The 13,578-nt window shown below is 53.9% G+C and overlaps 1 protein-coding gene across 1 annotated transcript in view; it reads right to left on the bottom strand.

The window, feature by feature from the left end:
* Positions 1 to 397: 397 nt before the first annotated feature.
* Positions 398 to 13,578, bottom strand: part of DIP2A (disco interacting protein 2 homolog A) — a 109,697-nt gene continuing 96,516 nt past the window's right edge. Inside the window, exons 29-39 of the mRNA XM_052650301.1 lie at positions 12,752 to 12,861; positions 12,262 to 12,392; positions 10,752 to 10,920; positions 10,241 to 10,411; positions 9,225 to 9,254; positions 8,456 to 8,517; positions 7,599 to 7,656; positions 5,504 to 5,578; positions 5,047 to 5,221; positions 4,445 to 4,568; positions 398 to 1,841 (exon numbers count right to left, since the gene is read on the bottom strand). Of these exons, the coding sequence (XP_052506261.1) occupies positions 1,589 to 1,841; positions 4,445 to 4,568; positions 5,047 to 5,221; positions 5,504 to 5,578; positions 7,599 to 7,656; positions 8,456 to 8,517; positions 9,225 to 9,254; positions 10,241 to 10,411; positions 10,752 to 10,920; positions 12,262 to 12,392; positions 12,752 to 12,861 (1,358 nt within the window). The 3' untranslated portion in view covers positions 398 to 1,588. The remainder of the gene's footprint in view (positions 1,842 to 4,444; positions 4,569 to 5,046; positions 5,222 to 5,503; positions 5,579 to 7,598; positions 7,657 to 8,455; positions 8,518 to 9,224; positions 9,255 to 10,240; positions 10,412 to 10,751; positions 10,921 to 12,261; positions 12,393 to 12,751; positions 12,862 to 13,578) is intronic.

Raw genomic sequence — 13,578 nt, 5'->3', positions numbered from 1 at the left:
AAACATTTTAATGCTTCTTAAAATCTTAATTTACAAGACATGTCTTACTGCCACTTACCTTTCAATACAAAAATTTTACAATGCCTGTTGCTATAAAATGACAACATAAAGGGCTGGGTGGTTCCTCTCCTACAGGCCATTCTGTTATGAGGAATATCCATTAGTCCACTGCTAGAACCTCTGTATGTCAAACAATAAGTTACACGTTATATACATAATTACACAAGGAGTGTTCAATTCCAGTATGTTCTTACATACCACACTGCACACCAAGAGCTACTGAGCACAAGCTACTTGTAGCCGAGAGTTAGACGTGAGAGTCAGCCCAGTCAGCCAGGCCTTTTTGGTGGAGAATTTTAAATGGTAAAGAATTAACAACTGTTAGGCACTGATTCAGGCTAATTCCAGAAAAACCTGGCTGTTTCTAGGAAGCATGTGATTCGTAAACTTTCTGACCCACAGTCCCTGACAACTTGTAACACAATTTTTATTAGTGATACAAAAATACTCTGTCTTAGATTCGAGCTTCACTTCAAATTCTTAGAAGTATCTAAAGGATTTCATGTTCTCTGACTTATATTTACTATAATATTATATCACTCAGTTTAGTCGAGTTTGAATAAAATAAGTGAACGTGATTTGGCCAAATTTTACAGGCACACAACTCAAGATGCGACAGTGGCCGGCCAAGTTCTCCTGGGCCCTGGGCTGTACCACCGCACGTGTAAACCTCAGCCCACCGGTGAGTCCACATCTGCTGATGTGGAATAAAAACAGTAACTCAGTACACTTTTTGGACAGTGAGAAGATCCTATACTGTGGTCATGAAAACCAGAACTTCAGCTGAATAGCAAGAAGTCAGAAACTCAGAAAGAGGTTTAAAACTCAGCTTTCCTTTATCTTTCTGAAACAGCTGCTCAACTGATGGACCCCGTCGAGGGTTAGAGATGACACAGGCAGGCAGCCGGCATACCTATGTTCAGAGAGGAAGTGTGTGCGCACGAGCCTGGTCTGGGGCCCAGAGAAAGTCGGGGGTGGGGAAGAGGAGGCCAGGTCAGGATCATGCCCTGCCCACCAGCCTATCTTTATTTTGCTCTTCCCTGTGAATCACAACTGAAGCAGCTGTCCCTGGGCCTCAAATTCCTTCTGGCATAAATTCTAAGTATGACCCTGACATCTGAAATGGTATAAAGAGTTGAATTTTTTAAATCGAGACCTGTATTTTTAGCCTAAAAAAGGTGCAAACTCATAACACAGCAGAGGACTGCACCTACGGCACCTGCAGTGCCTGTACCAGGCTTCTTCCCCAGCCACACCATCTGTTGCAATGCTGACATTCATGTTTCTGCAAATGTTCCAGACGATTAAAAGGTTTTGAGGAATTCAGGAAGTGGTTTCTAGAATGAGATGGGTATATAAGCACATGGGTGGGGCCCTGTGCTCAGGAGCCTGGGATCCTCTCCCCAGGGGCTGCAGATGCACCCCAGCCCTTCCAATGGCTCGTGAGGCCCCTCTTGGGCTGGGGCTGAGTGGGATCACGTGTTGTAGGCCACACAGGTGGAGTCCAGCTGGTCGGGGCTGAGCGGGCTCACATGTTGTAGGCCACGTAGATGGGGTCCAGCTGGTCAGCTAGGAAGCCATCGCGCAGGTGCATGCGCTGCTTCTCCCCACGGGAGTTGATGGGGATGACACCCGGGTCCACGATGACCACCACACCCACTACCAGGTGGTGCTCCTCCAGCACCACGTTCGTCACCAGGGCCACTAGGTCCAGCGCGTCCTGCTCCAGCCCATCCAGCTCCACCACCACCACCAGCAGGTTGGTCCAGGTGAACACGGCGCTGCAGGGAGAAGGCGGATGGTATCACCCGGGGCTGGGCGCTGGCTTCAGGGGCCAAGGACACCCAGGAAATGAGGTCAGACAAAGACCACTGAAACATACTTAAGCAGGTTCGCTGATGTCATCCTCTGCTCAAGTCAGTTACAATTCAAAGGTTTGGCTAAGTGTGTTTTATTGGAATATCTATTCTAATTAAAGTTCTCTCTAAGAATCAAGACAAATCTGACAAAAAATGGTCCACTGGAGGACCCATCCTCTTTAGCATTTGTGCCTAGAGAACCCTAGGGACAGTATGAAAAGGCAAAAAGATATGATACCAGAAGATGAGCCCCTCCAGGTCGGAAGGTGTCTAACATGGGGGAGAGCTACTGGGGAAGGGCAGAGGGCAATTACTAAGAGTTCCAGAAAGAATAAAGCAGAGGGCCAAAGTGGAAATGAAGCTCAGCTGTGGATGTGTCTGGTGGTGAAAGTAACGTCTGATGAAAGAACAATATTGCATAGAGACTCGGAATGTTAGATCCATGAATCAAGGTAAACTGGAAGTGGTCAAGCAAGAGATAGCAAGAGTGAACACTGACACCGTAGGAATCAGCAAACTAAAAGGGAGGGGAATGGGTGAATTTAATTCAGATGACCACCGTATCTACTACTGTGGGCAAGAATCCCTTAGAAGAAATGGAGTAGTCCTCATAGCCAAAGAATTCGAATGCAGTTGTTGCTGTTCAGTCATTAAGTTGTGTCGAACTCTTTGCAATCCCTTGCACTGCAGTACAGCAGGCTTCCCTGTCCTTCACTATCTCCCAACATTTGCTCAAACTCATATCCATTAAGTTGGTGATGCCATCTAACCATCTCATCCTCTGCCACCCTCTTCTCCTTCTGCCCTTAATCTTTCCCAGCATCAGGGTCTTTTCTAATGAGTTGTTCTTTGCATCAGGTGGAAAAACCATAGTTCTGACTATACAGAGCTTTGTCAGCTTTCCTTCAAAGGAGGAAGCATCTGTTATTGCTTCTGTTTTTCCCCTCCAATTTGCCATGAACTGATGGGACCAGATGGGTTAGGGTTAGGAGGAGAGTGAAGAAGCTGGCTTAAAACTCAATATTCAAAAACTAAGATCATGGCATCTGGCCCCATTACTTCATGGCAAATGGAAGGGGGAAAAGTGGAAACAGTAACAGACTGTATTTTCTTGGGCTCCAAAATCATAGCAGCCATGAAACTGAAAGACACTTGCTCCTTGGAAGAAAAGCTATGATAAACCTAGACAGTATATTAAAAAGCAGAGACATTGCTTTGCCAACAAAGGTCTGTATAGTCAAAGCTATGGTTTTTCCATTAGTTGTGTACGGATGTGAGAGTTGGACCATAAAGAAGGCTGAGCACCAATTAATGCTTTCTAACTGTGGTGCTGGAGAAGACTCTTGAGAGTCCCTTAGACAGCAAGGAGATCAAACCAGTCAATCCTAAAGGAAATCAACCCTGAATACTCACTGTGATATAGTTAACTTCAGCCAGTTTGATAAGCAGTCCAAGGCCCCTCAGAGATGAAGTCCGAATTCTTTACCTTAACAGTCATGCAGGCACCTTGTTAATAATTATATAGCAACAATATCTTGCTTAAAGGCATGCTTTCCTCCTCAACAAGAACTCGTTCCTTCTGGCTAATCTCAAACTAAAGTTATCTCAGGATGCCTTGGGAAAGGGTCTGGTGGAACTTTTACAATCTTGAGATATTCTTTTTACCTATTCTTAGCAGCCAACTGAAAAGTATATAATTTTCTGCTCAAGTTAACAACGTGGGTACTATCTCTACCCACTTCTGATGTCTATGTCAAAAGTCTTCTCTGCTCCTTTTCAATAAACTCTATTTTCTCACTGCAAGCCTCAAGTGGTCTCTATTATCTGCCTGGCTCGGTGAGGGGATTTTTCTACTCACAAGAGCTGAGAGCTCAAGTACAGCCTACACTCTGAGGCTACATCACATCAGAACTGGTTTCAACTGGAAGGACTGATGCTGAAGCTGAAACTCCAATATTTTGGCCACCTGATGTGAAGAGCTCACTCAATGAAAAAAGACACTGATGCTGGGAAAGAACGAGGGCAGGAGGAGAAAGAGGCTACAGAGGACATGGTTGGATGACATCACTGACTCAAGGGACGTGAGTGTGAGCACACTCTAGGAGATAGTGGAGGACAGAGAAGCCTGGCATGCTGCAGTCAATGGGGTCACAACAGTTGGATTCAACCTAGCAACTGAACAACAAGAATCAAGAATATTATTTGATATTGAAAGCTATACTTTTCCCACTGCAACCTCCCTCCAAAGTGAGGAAATCATGCGTCTTAACCATTAAATAAGGAAATCCATATAAACACAGAGGCATTTCAGAGTAACTGTGGGGCACTCACATTTTGCCTGTGCATTTGGGGACAGACCCAGTTTAAGACTGCTTAAGAGAAGAGGAAAAACTAAGCAAACCTAAACAAGGGGTCTCTGGCACGTGATTTGCAGAGTGTGTCTGGGGTCTGCTCCTGGAGAGGAGGTGGCTGCCCACACGTGCACGACCGCGCAAGAGCTGCAAGCTGGTCCCCCGGGCCCTCACCATTCGGCGATGCTCCTGTGCGCACGGATCACAGATGTCTCAATGTCGATGGGGTGGTAGCGCATGCCCCTCAGCTCCAGCGTCTCGTCCAGAGACCCCACCACGTACAGTGCGTCATGTCGCTCTGCAGATGGCACAGTTCACCACCTCAGCATGGCTCCCGTGCTGAAGCCTACTGCCGTGCGCACCCACGTGTGAAGAGTACAGGACAACAACTTCTATATCTCGGAGACAAGGCAGCAGCTACAGGGGCTCCCGAAGTTCTGACTGCACCTGGCCAGCCTGCTGTGGCTGTGGACTCTGTGACCTTGGGGGAATGTGTGGGGAGGCCCTGATACATGGCTGGTGAGACATGCCCATGGCTCTGCCTGGGGGGCCCAACAACCTCCCCCAGCACCCCCACACCCTCAGAAGAGGCCAGGATCCAGGAACAGTGAAGGAAAAGGAACAACTTTCAGAGAAACCGTATCAGAGCACCTAAAGAAACCAGCTCCTAGGAAGGGGTGAAGTGAGTTGGCAGGAGGTCCCAAGACTCTGCCTGTATGGGCTCCTTGTTGTGGTGGCCCCAGGTCTGGGGGTGAGCAGTGCATAGGACCCCTTACCTCCGCTGGCATCGGTGAGCTCTGTCCTTCGAAGGAAGCCCAGGAAGCCAGTCCTTGCCCAAACAGTCTGGGTGTCTCCAAAACTCAGCCGGGCACTGAAGTGGTCAGCATGGAGCCCCTCTTCCCCGTAGACTGTGTAGTACCCGGTGGCATTGTGGGGGCTGCTCACCCAGATCTGGGGCCCAGAGCACAACGGGGTTGGTTATTACAAGTGCCAGGCACCGTGTGTCCCAAGACACGGCAGCACACAGTGGGGTGGGGGTAAAGGGCTTGAGCTACGTCACGACAGAGGCCCAGAGAGCAAAGAATTCTCTCCTTCAAATAAACCGTTCCCCTCCTTGCACCCCTGAGTGTCAGCTGCAGGACTGCAATGTACACAGTTCATCGCAAAGAAAGAACTGGGAGCAACCCGCATGCACGCCCAGGGGCCAGCGAGAGGTGGGGTCCCCATCCTCACCTCCCCCAGGTGCGAGTCTCCCAGGGGCCCTCTGGTCTCTGTGTGGGCGATGATGACCTTCACTCCAGGGAGAATCTGGAAGGAGAACCATGCTCGTCAGAGGGAGTGTGGCCCTCCTGATGCAAGACCGGCAAAAACAGTGCCCCTTGAAGCTGATCTAAAGGACATGACTTGTACATGGGCATGACCACCTTCAGAAGCTGACCTAAATCTGATTGAATTTTAACAGAAGAGATTTTAATAAATAAAAATAAATTATGAATCTGAGCAAAATCATCCAGCTCCTAAGAATGAACTCTATTTTGGATGTTGAGAGGGGAGGAGGGGATCTTTCCCCGAGGCCCCTGTCGGGACTCTTGAGGCCAGGGAGTCCAAACACAGTTTGGCTGGGCCCCCACTCAGCCCCAGAGTTTCTGGTTCTGGAAGGAAACCTGGCTACCAAGAGGCATTCCTGCCCCCAGACTTGGGGCTCCATGCCCACCAGAGGCTGTGGAGAAGGCTGGGGAGGGTGCTTTATGTCCAGCACCCCCACCCGGGGCCTGGGGGGCCCCACTGAACCTGGGACTGACCAGCTGGCTGCTTCTGGGTACCTATTCCATGTCCTTAGTTTCCCTCGGTGTAAAACAGGAGATGACGGAGGAGCTTTCCAGCAGGTGGGGGAGAGGCGAGGGGTCATGGAAAGCTGGTCAGGCTCTGTTGCCCATGGGATGCTGCTGAGCCTCTGACCTCTCCCCGTGTTACCATTCTGGACCCTGAGGACCCAGAACTCTTTCCAGAACCCCAGTCCATCAGGCCCAAGTTATTGTAACAGAGATATACAGGGGGTGAAGTCCATCAAAACTGAGTGCAGAGCCACATGTGATAGGAAATAAAAATGTACCAGAAAGAATTAAAAACTGCTTTGAGAAAAACCACCATGTTTATAGAAAGGACAAAGCAGATTGCAGTGGGACATGTCTGGGCACCCAGGGAAGGGTAGGGGAGCCCGGGACTGTCTCTAGCCCCCAGCCCCTCCCTCCGACACCCACACTCTCCCTCCTCCCCTTCACTCCGTGAAGTTCCAGCCACACTGGCCTCTCTGTGGCCCCGGGACCTTCACACCAGCGGAGGCTGCTCCTCCGCTGGGGCCGCCCTTGGCAGGTGCACAGCCCCTGCTAGCTCCGCTCCCACACCCCCAGGCTCGTCAGTGCTGCCCCTGCTGCCCTGTCCCTCTCTGGGCACGCCCCGCCTCCTGAGAGGCAGGCACGTGCACAGCGTGTGTGAGCAGGGCTGGGGGCTGTGCTGGCTCCAATCTGTTGCACATCCCTCTCAAGTCCGTCTCCCTTCACCCTGCCTGACCGCTCCTGGGAGCCTTCTTCCTTCCTCCAAACCTCCCCTGGTTCTGAAGATGCCTGGTCTCCTGGGTCTATGCCTGCTGAGCCCTCATGGTGGCCCACAGTTTTTCCCTGGGTGCCCTTGGGTGGTCTCACGGCCCCACCACCTAAGCCCCTGATACAGCTCCTATGGTTGAACCAGGCCTGGACTGCTTTAATGGTGAACTGCCACTGGGGATACTGCCTGGCTGTCACCTGAGCCAGGGGAGAAGCTCTTCCAGGCCCCAGTGGGCTGCTCCAGGCCGCGCAAAGGCACCAGGGCCTCAAGACCCAGCAGTGCAGTTCCTGCAGGTCTGCATCTGAGGTCTTCCCTCTGGGCTGGAGCTCAGATGTGGACAGAAAGATCTGGAGAGTGTGTGAGAGTGTGTGTGCGTGTACGTGTGTGTGTATGTATGTGAGTGTATGTGTATGGGTGTGTGACTGTATGTGAGTGTGCATGTTTGTATGTGTGTGTCTATATGTATGTGTAAGTGTGTCTGAGCACGTGTGCCTGTGTGTGATTGTGTGAATGCATGTGAGTATGTGTCTGTGTGCAAGTGTATATGTATGTATGTGTGTGTGTGTGTGTGTGTGTATGTGTGTCTGTGTGCAGTGTGTATGTATGTATGTGTGTGTCTGTGAGTACACGTGTGTGTCCATGTGAGTGTGTGTGTGTATGCAAGGAGGTAAGGCCAGCCGGACCTCAGGGGACATAAGCTGGAAGCCAAGCCCCACGCCACTACCTTTCCGGACTCAGTCAATGGCAGACTGTGCGGAGAGCCCCGTTCCACCAGACGTACCCTACAAATGAACAAGGGAAACAATAAACTTGACTACACAGACAACAATCTCTAAAGAAGGCAACTCATAAGGTAATCAGAATTGATTAGCACTGTGACGGGCAGTCCCGTGACGACAGCCAAGCCTTTAGCCTTTGATCGTGACCTTGCTGTGACCTTGGGACAGTGACCTTCAGGTGCCTGGCTCAACCAGGCACAGGCTCAGGTCAGGAACCCCTGGCCAGCTGGCCTCGCCCTCCAGGAAGCTCCACCATGGTTTCCCTCAAGCTGAATGTGAGGGTCAGAACCAGGATCTGGCTCTAAAGCTGGGAGGGACGCAGGCCTCTAGGCACACACAGTGGGGCCCCCAGGACACATCTGCTGACAGGATGCCTACATCCTGCCTGGAGACGGGTCTTCTTGTTTTTTACCCATAAAAATCCAAGTGTCACATGCTCGGTCACTCTTGGAAGGTCGCTCCCTTCCTGGTCATGGGAATGACTGATTCAAGGAGGACATGGTGAGACTTCCCTGCGGTCCAGTGGCTAAGAATCCTCCTGCCCATGCAGGGGGCCATGGGTTCAACCCCTGTTTCGGGAAGATCTCACATGCCGAGGGGCAACTAAGACCATGTGCCACGACTACTGAGCACAAGCACCTAGAGCCTGTGCTGCGACCAGAGAAGCCGCTGCAGTGAGAAGCCTGCGCACTGCAGTGAAGCCCCGTGCAGCCAATGAACAAATAAAGCGAAATGACTTCTTTAGAAAGGCAGGACACAGTGAGCAGGGGAGGCCCAGGCGGAAGGGGGCTGGGGCGGTTACCTGTCATGGCGCAGTGCCCTCATGTCCACATAGACAGTTGTGGGGTCTGGGCCGGCCGTGCCCTGCAAGGGGAGCAGAGGAACGTCCACTCAAACCTCACGCCCATCGTTTCCAGGGGAGCGGCATGCACACGGGCGCAGCCCCTCCCAGCCGGGGCGGGGGTGGGGGCGGGCAGGCAACTGCTCTGCCCCAGCAGGGGTCTGCCTTCCTCCACACACCTGCAAGGCTTGCCGACATGGCGGGAAATCTCCCCTAGCACTGAAGGGAGAGATCAAGGCAAACAACCTCACATTCCAGTCCTGACAGCTTCGATTCCCACCGGTCCCTGGAAAACACCACCATGGGTTTGGGGGCATTTCCCTGAGCCGTGCTTGCTCGGACCTAATTCTCCTAAGGGCTGAGCACAGCAAGGCCCCTTCAGGGGCGAGGCCTCAGCAGGACGTTCAGTGATGTTCCCACTCCGCTCCTCTCACCTGACACCTGACGTTGGCCCTGACAGAGGACAGCACATCCCTTCTGTTAGACACCGAACATCAAACTACACAGACACTCCGCCCCAACACCATTCTCTGGCGATCCCAGACAATGTCACCAATGTCTGCCCTGGAATGAAGACGGCTCTTCCTCCAGAGGCAGCAGACTGTGAATGCTAAATACTTCTGAAAATACTCTGCTCTTAAGCTTGTTTTTACAAAGGAGCGAGACCACAAGAGGCCACATGAACTCACAGAAGCACAGAGGCACCTCGAGGTCAAGGTCAAGGTCATACCTGCTCAGCCAGCTTTCCCAGCCTGTTGGGCTGACAGACACAAAGGAGGCCAGCAGAGCGAGACAGGGAAGAGACGCCACAGGAAACACAAACAGAGAGCATAGGCACGTGAGGAAGGAGCTGAGAGAAAGCAAAATGCATCACTGCATTGAAGCGCACAGAGCAACAGCCAGGCTCCTGCTGACGTTTCCAGGAAGGAGGACCCGGCTCCCAGACACTGAGCGGACAGAAGGGCTGCACTTATAGCCACCAACCCCACGCCACCAGTCGAGGTGCAGCTGCACCATCGACATCAGGAGGGATCTCCTGAGGGACCCCTCCACCTCCTCCTGCCACTCAGTAAGGGTCCAAGCGAGACCTGGATGGTCAGCCATCTATACTGTGGAGAGGATGTCACAGGAACACCTGGACAACAGGACGCTGATCTCCCCAGTCCAGACATGCCCTGCGCCCGGCGGGCATTGGTCAGGACCGGGACTGTGGTTCTCCTGAGGCCTTTCCTCCCAACAACACTGAATGTGGGAGCAGGTGCATGCAATGCCTTTTAGAAAGAAGTGGGATTCAGATACCAGCCAGAAACCTCGAAAAGAGCCCCAGTCCCCTGAAAAAGCAGAACACTGCTGCAGTGAGCTGTTTTGAAACTTTGTTTCCTTTTAAAAAGTAAAATACCTCAGTGTTTCAAGAATGAATTTAGGGCAGTATAAATGGTCACACTCATTAATGTTTCCATTTAATTGCCAGATGTCTTACAAAACAATAAACTTAATCTTGCTTTAGAATATTAGCTGCATACTGTATCCAGCTTATAAATTCCTCTTGGCAATTGTCACTGTTCAAAAACAACTGGTGCTTTTTCCAAATAAGCCTTTGTTCATCAAGAACAGAATCTCTTAAACGAAAATGCTCAGTTCTCAAAGCCATATTTGGAAAATGCAAAAGGCTGGAGCCAGAAGGGACCAAAGGACGGGGCAGCGCAGGATGTGCACAGGCGCCCAGAGGAAGCCCCGCCGCCTTACCTGGAGGCAGATGGCCACGTTGACCCTGCAGCCGAACGTGGTGCTCACGGCGCGCGCGGGCAGGCCCAGATCTCTGAACAGCTTGGAGAAGGACTGTGTGAGCGCGATTCTGGGCCGCTCCTCAGCTACCACCATGCAGGTGCGCACACACGACAGGTTCACGCCCTTCATCTGCGGGAGGAGCGTTCATGCCACGCCTGCGTCTGCGCGCAAGGGCCAAACCACACGGAGCCCCGCCCCCTGGGTTCTGTGCCTCCACGCCCCCACACCCGTCCTCCGCCCAGCCCCAGTCCCTGGGGACCATGAGGCCTCAGAGATCCCTCGGTACAGTACGCTCAGAGCCAGGGTCGCACCCACCCCTCATCTCCTCCCAGAAGAAGTGAGGGGCCGGTGCGGGGTGCTCCACAGGTGTGTGGGGGTGGAGCTCACAGCGCGGGGCAGGGTTTTGTTTCCAGCCCCCTCTTCCCACCGGAACTGTCCCTGGGGTCTCTCCAGGCCCTCCCACACTCACTCTGAGCGCCGCCGTCTGCGCACCCAGGCCCCGGGCACACATCTCCATCACTGAGTAGGAGCAGAAGGTGACGCGCGCCTTGTACTGGCTGACAGCCCATAGCCACAGGGACACGTTGGTCTCCAGCTCCGGCGGGGGCACCAGCACCGACTGGTGTCCAGAGTAGACGCTGCGACAGCGACAGGGAGGGGTCAGCACTACACCTCGCCCCTCAAGGATCTGCCCTTCCAGGCAGAGTTCGCCCCTCCTGCTCTGGTCAAGTTGGGGTTTTGGTGGAAAATGTAGGACGCAGGTCTGCCCACCCGCATTCAAGGACCCAGGGTCACTGTGAGGGACCCGCTGCGGGCAGGGCTAGGTTTTACTCATGAAGATGGGTCCCTACTTCCCTGTCCTGGATGGAATTGATAGTATTACAGAGTGTGCATTTAATAAAAATGCACTTCTACCCTTTAACTCAATTTCAGACCCACACTCCAGCCACCAGCACACTCACATACACGAGCCACTCACACGTGTATCCTCTGCTTCCTGGACCCTTAATAATGTATCTTAGAGATGGGTGGGGGGTGGGACTTTAGAGAAGCAATTCAGTTAGCAGGTGGTAAGGAGGAGTGGGTGGAGCTGTGCCTGCACACCCATGGTGCACGCCCCTGTATACTCACCCTCCACCCCCCCTGCACACCCACCCTCCACTCACCTGCACACCCACCCTCCACTCACCTGATACCCACCCTCCACGCCCCTGCACACCCAACCCTCCACTCACCTGCACACCCACCTTCCACTCACCTGCACCTCCACCCTCCCCTCACCTGCACACCTACCCTCCCCTCACCTGACACCCACCCTCCCCTCACCTGACACCCACCCTCCCCTCACCTGACACCCACCCTCCACCCCCCTGCACACCCACCCTCCACTCACCTGCACACCCACCCTCCACCCCCTGCACACCCACCTTCCACTCACCTGACACCCACCCTCCACCCCCCTGTACACCCACCCTCCACTCACCTGCACACCCACCCTCCACTCACCTGATACCCACCCTCCACCCCCCTGCACACCCACCCTCCACTCACCTGACACCCACCCTCCACCCCCCTGCACACCCACCCTCCACTCACCTGCACACCCACCCTCCACCCCCTGCACACCCACCTTCCACTCACCTGACACCCACCCTCCACTCACCTGCACACCCACCCTCCACTCACCTGCACACCCACCCTCCACTCACCTGACACCCACCCTCCACCCCCCTGCACACCCACCCTCCACTCACCTGACACCCACCTTCCACCCACCTGCACCTCCACCCTCCACTCACTTGACACCCACCCTCCACCCCCCTGCACACCCACCCTCCACTCACCTGCACACCCACCCTCCACTCACCTGCACACCCACCCTCCACTCACCTGACACCCACCCTCCACTCACCTGACACCCACCCTCCACTCACCTGACACCCACCCTCCACCCCCCTGCACACCCACCCTCCACTCACCTGCACAGACACCACAGGGCGAAGCCGAGGCCGCAGTAGGGGTCGAGGCAGATGGCGATCTGCCTGGAGGGGTACAGCTCACACTGCAGCTTGATGGAGCGGCACAGGGCGCTGGTGGCCGCATGCGACATCTGAAGGAGTAAAAGCCCACATACACCAAAAAACCCCCAGGAATGCACACTAAAAACCTTGTAGGCGAGACTTCAGGGCGATAAAGAATTTTAACAGAGCTTTTGGTGACAGACTCATCCAAGCCACCTGGTTGTCGAGGCCAGAGTCATGAATCAGAAAGTTCAGATATCATAAAACATCAAGCCGTGTGTTACTCTTCAGGCTAACCTAATTTGGGGGTTTACTGATATTTAACACAAGCTTTAAAGAGCAAAACTGGTGCTTCCAGCTCTGGGAGGAAGCAGGGCCTGCACAGACCCACATCCGCACTCTCCATGTCAGGGACGAGGCAGACGGGGGCTCCAGTCAGAGGACCCACCTTCACACCCGCCAGGATCCCTGTCGTTGACACGCTGAAGTCCAAGTACGCAAGCACATCTGGGGACGGGGGCCTGAAGATGCTGGCCACCTTCTTTTTGGGTATGTCATCTGTGGACCAGGAGACACAGGTGGTGTGGATGCCACTTCAGTGCTCGCAGGGAAAGGGGAGACAGGACTGCACCTGGGGAGCAGGGAGCTCGGAGCAGAGGTCAGGCTGCATGTGCACATGGGGAAGGTGCGTGGAGAGGACCCTCGCTAACCACACTGAGCATGTGGCGGCTGACGGCATGGTGGACACAGACCGCAGAAGGCAGGCCGCGAGAGCCCCCCAGGAAGCTTGGAGGAACACAGACTAGGCTGGGTCCCGGAGCCTGTGATGAGCCAGGCTCATTGCCGTTTCTGCGCACAGCAAGCACTGAGAAGTTGGGTCAAGGTCCCTCAGCGAACTTCATCACACCCCTCAGGACCACGGGGCACAGCGCTGACTGCACACAGGTGGGCACAGGTGAGGCGGGGCAGGGAGTGAGCGAGGCAACAGGATGCCTTCGAGCCTGTTTGCCCCGAGCCCACCCCGGGCCCCCTGCCACCAGCTGCCGCCACCAGCTGCCTGCACCAGCTGCCTGGGCCAGCTCCCAGTGCCTGCAGTGGTATCAAGCAGGTGGTCATGGACACACGGTCCTAAACCTCCTCTCGTGGGCAGTGAGTGCCCTGGTGAGTAAGGTGTGACGGGGAGCGACGGGGAAGGAGGGACCGTGTCTGTTCGCAGTGGGCACCTGTGTGGCCTTGTACCCTGAATTCCCCACAGAGCCTGCAGAGAGCGGTTGG

This window comes from Budorcas taxicolor, chromosome 1 (assembly GCF_023091745.1).
Source record: "Budorcas taxicolor isolate Tak-1 chromosome 1, Takin1.1, whole genome shotgun sequence".
In the NCBI taxonomy this organism is placed as follows: Eukaryota; Metazoa; Chordata; class Mammalia; order Artiodactyla; family Bovidae; genus Budorcas; species Budorcas taxicolor.
This window is presented reverse-complemented; position numbering and strand designations above follow the sequence as displayed.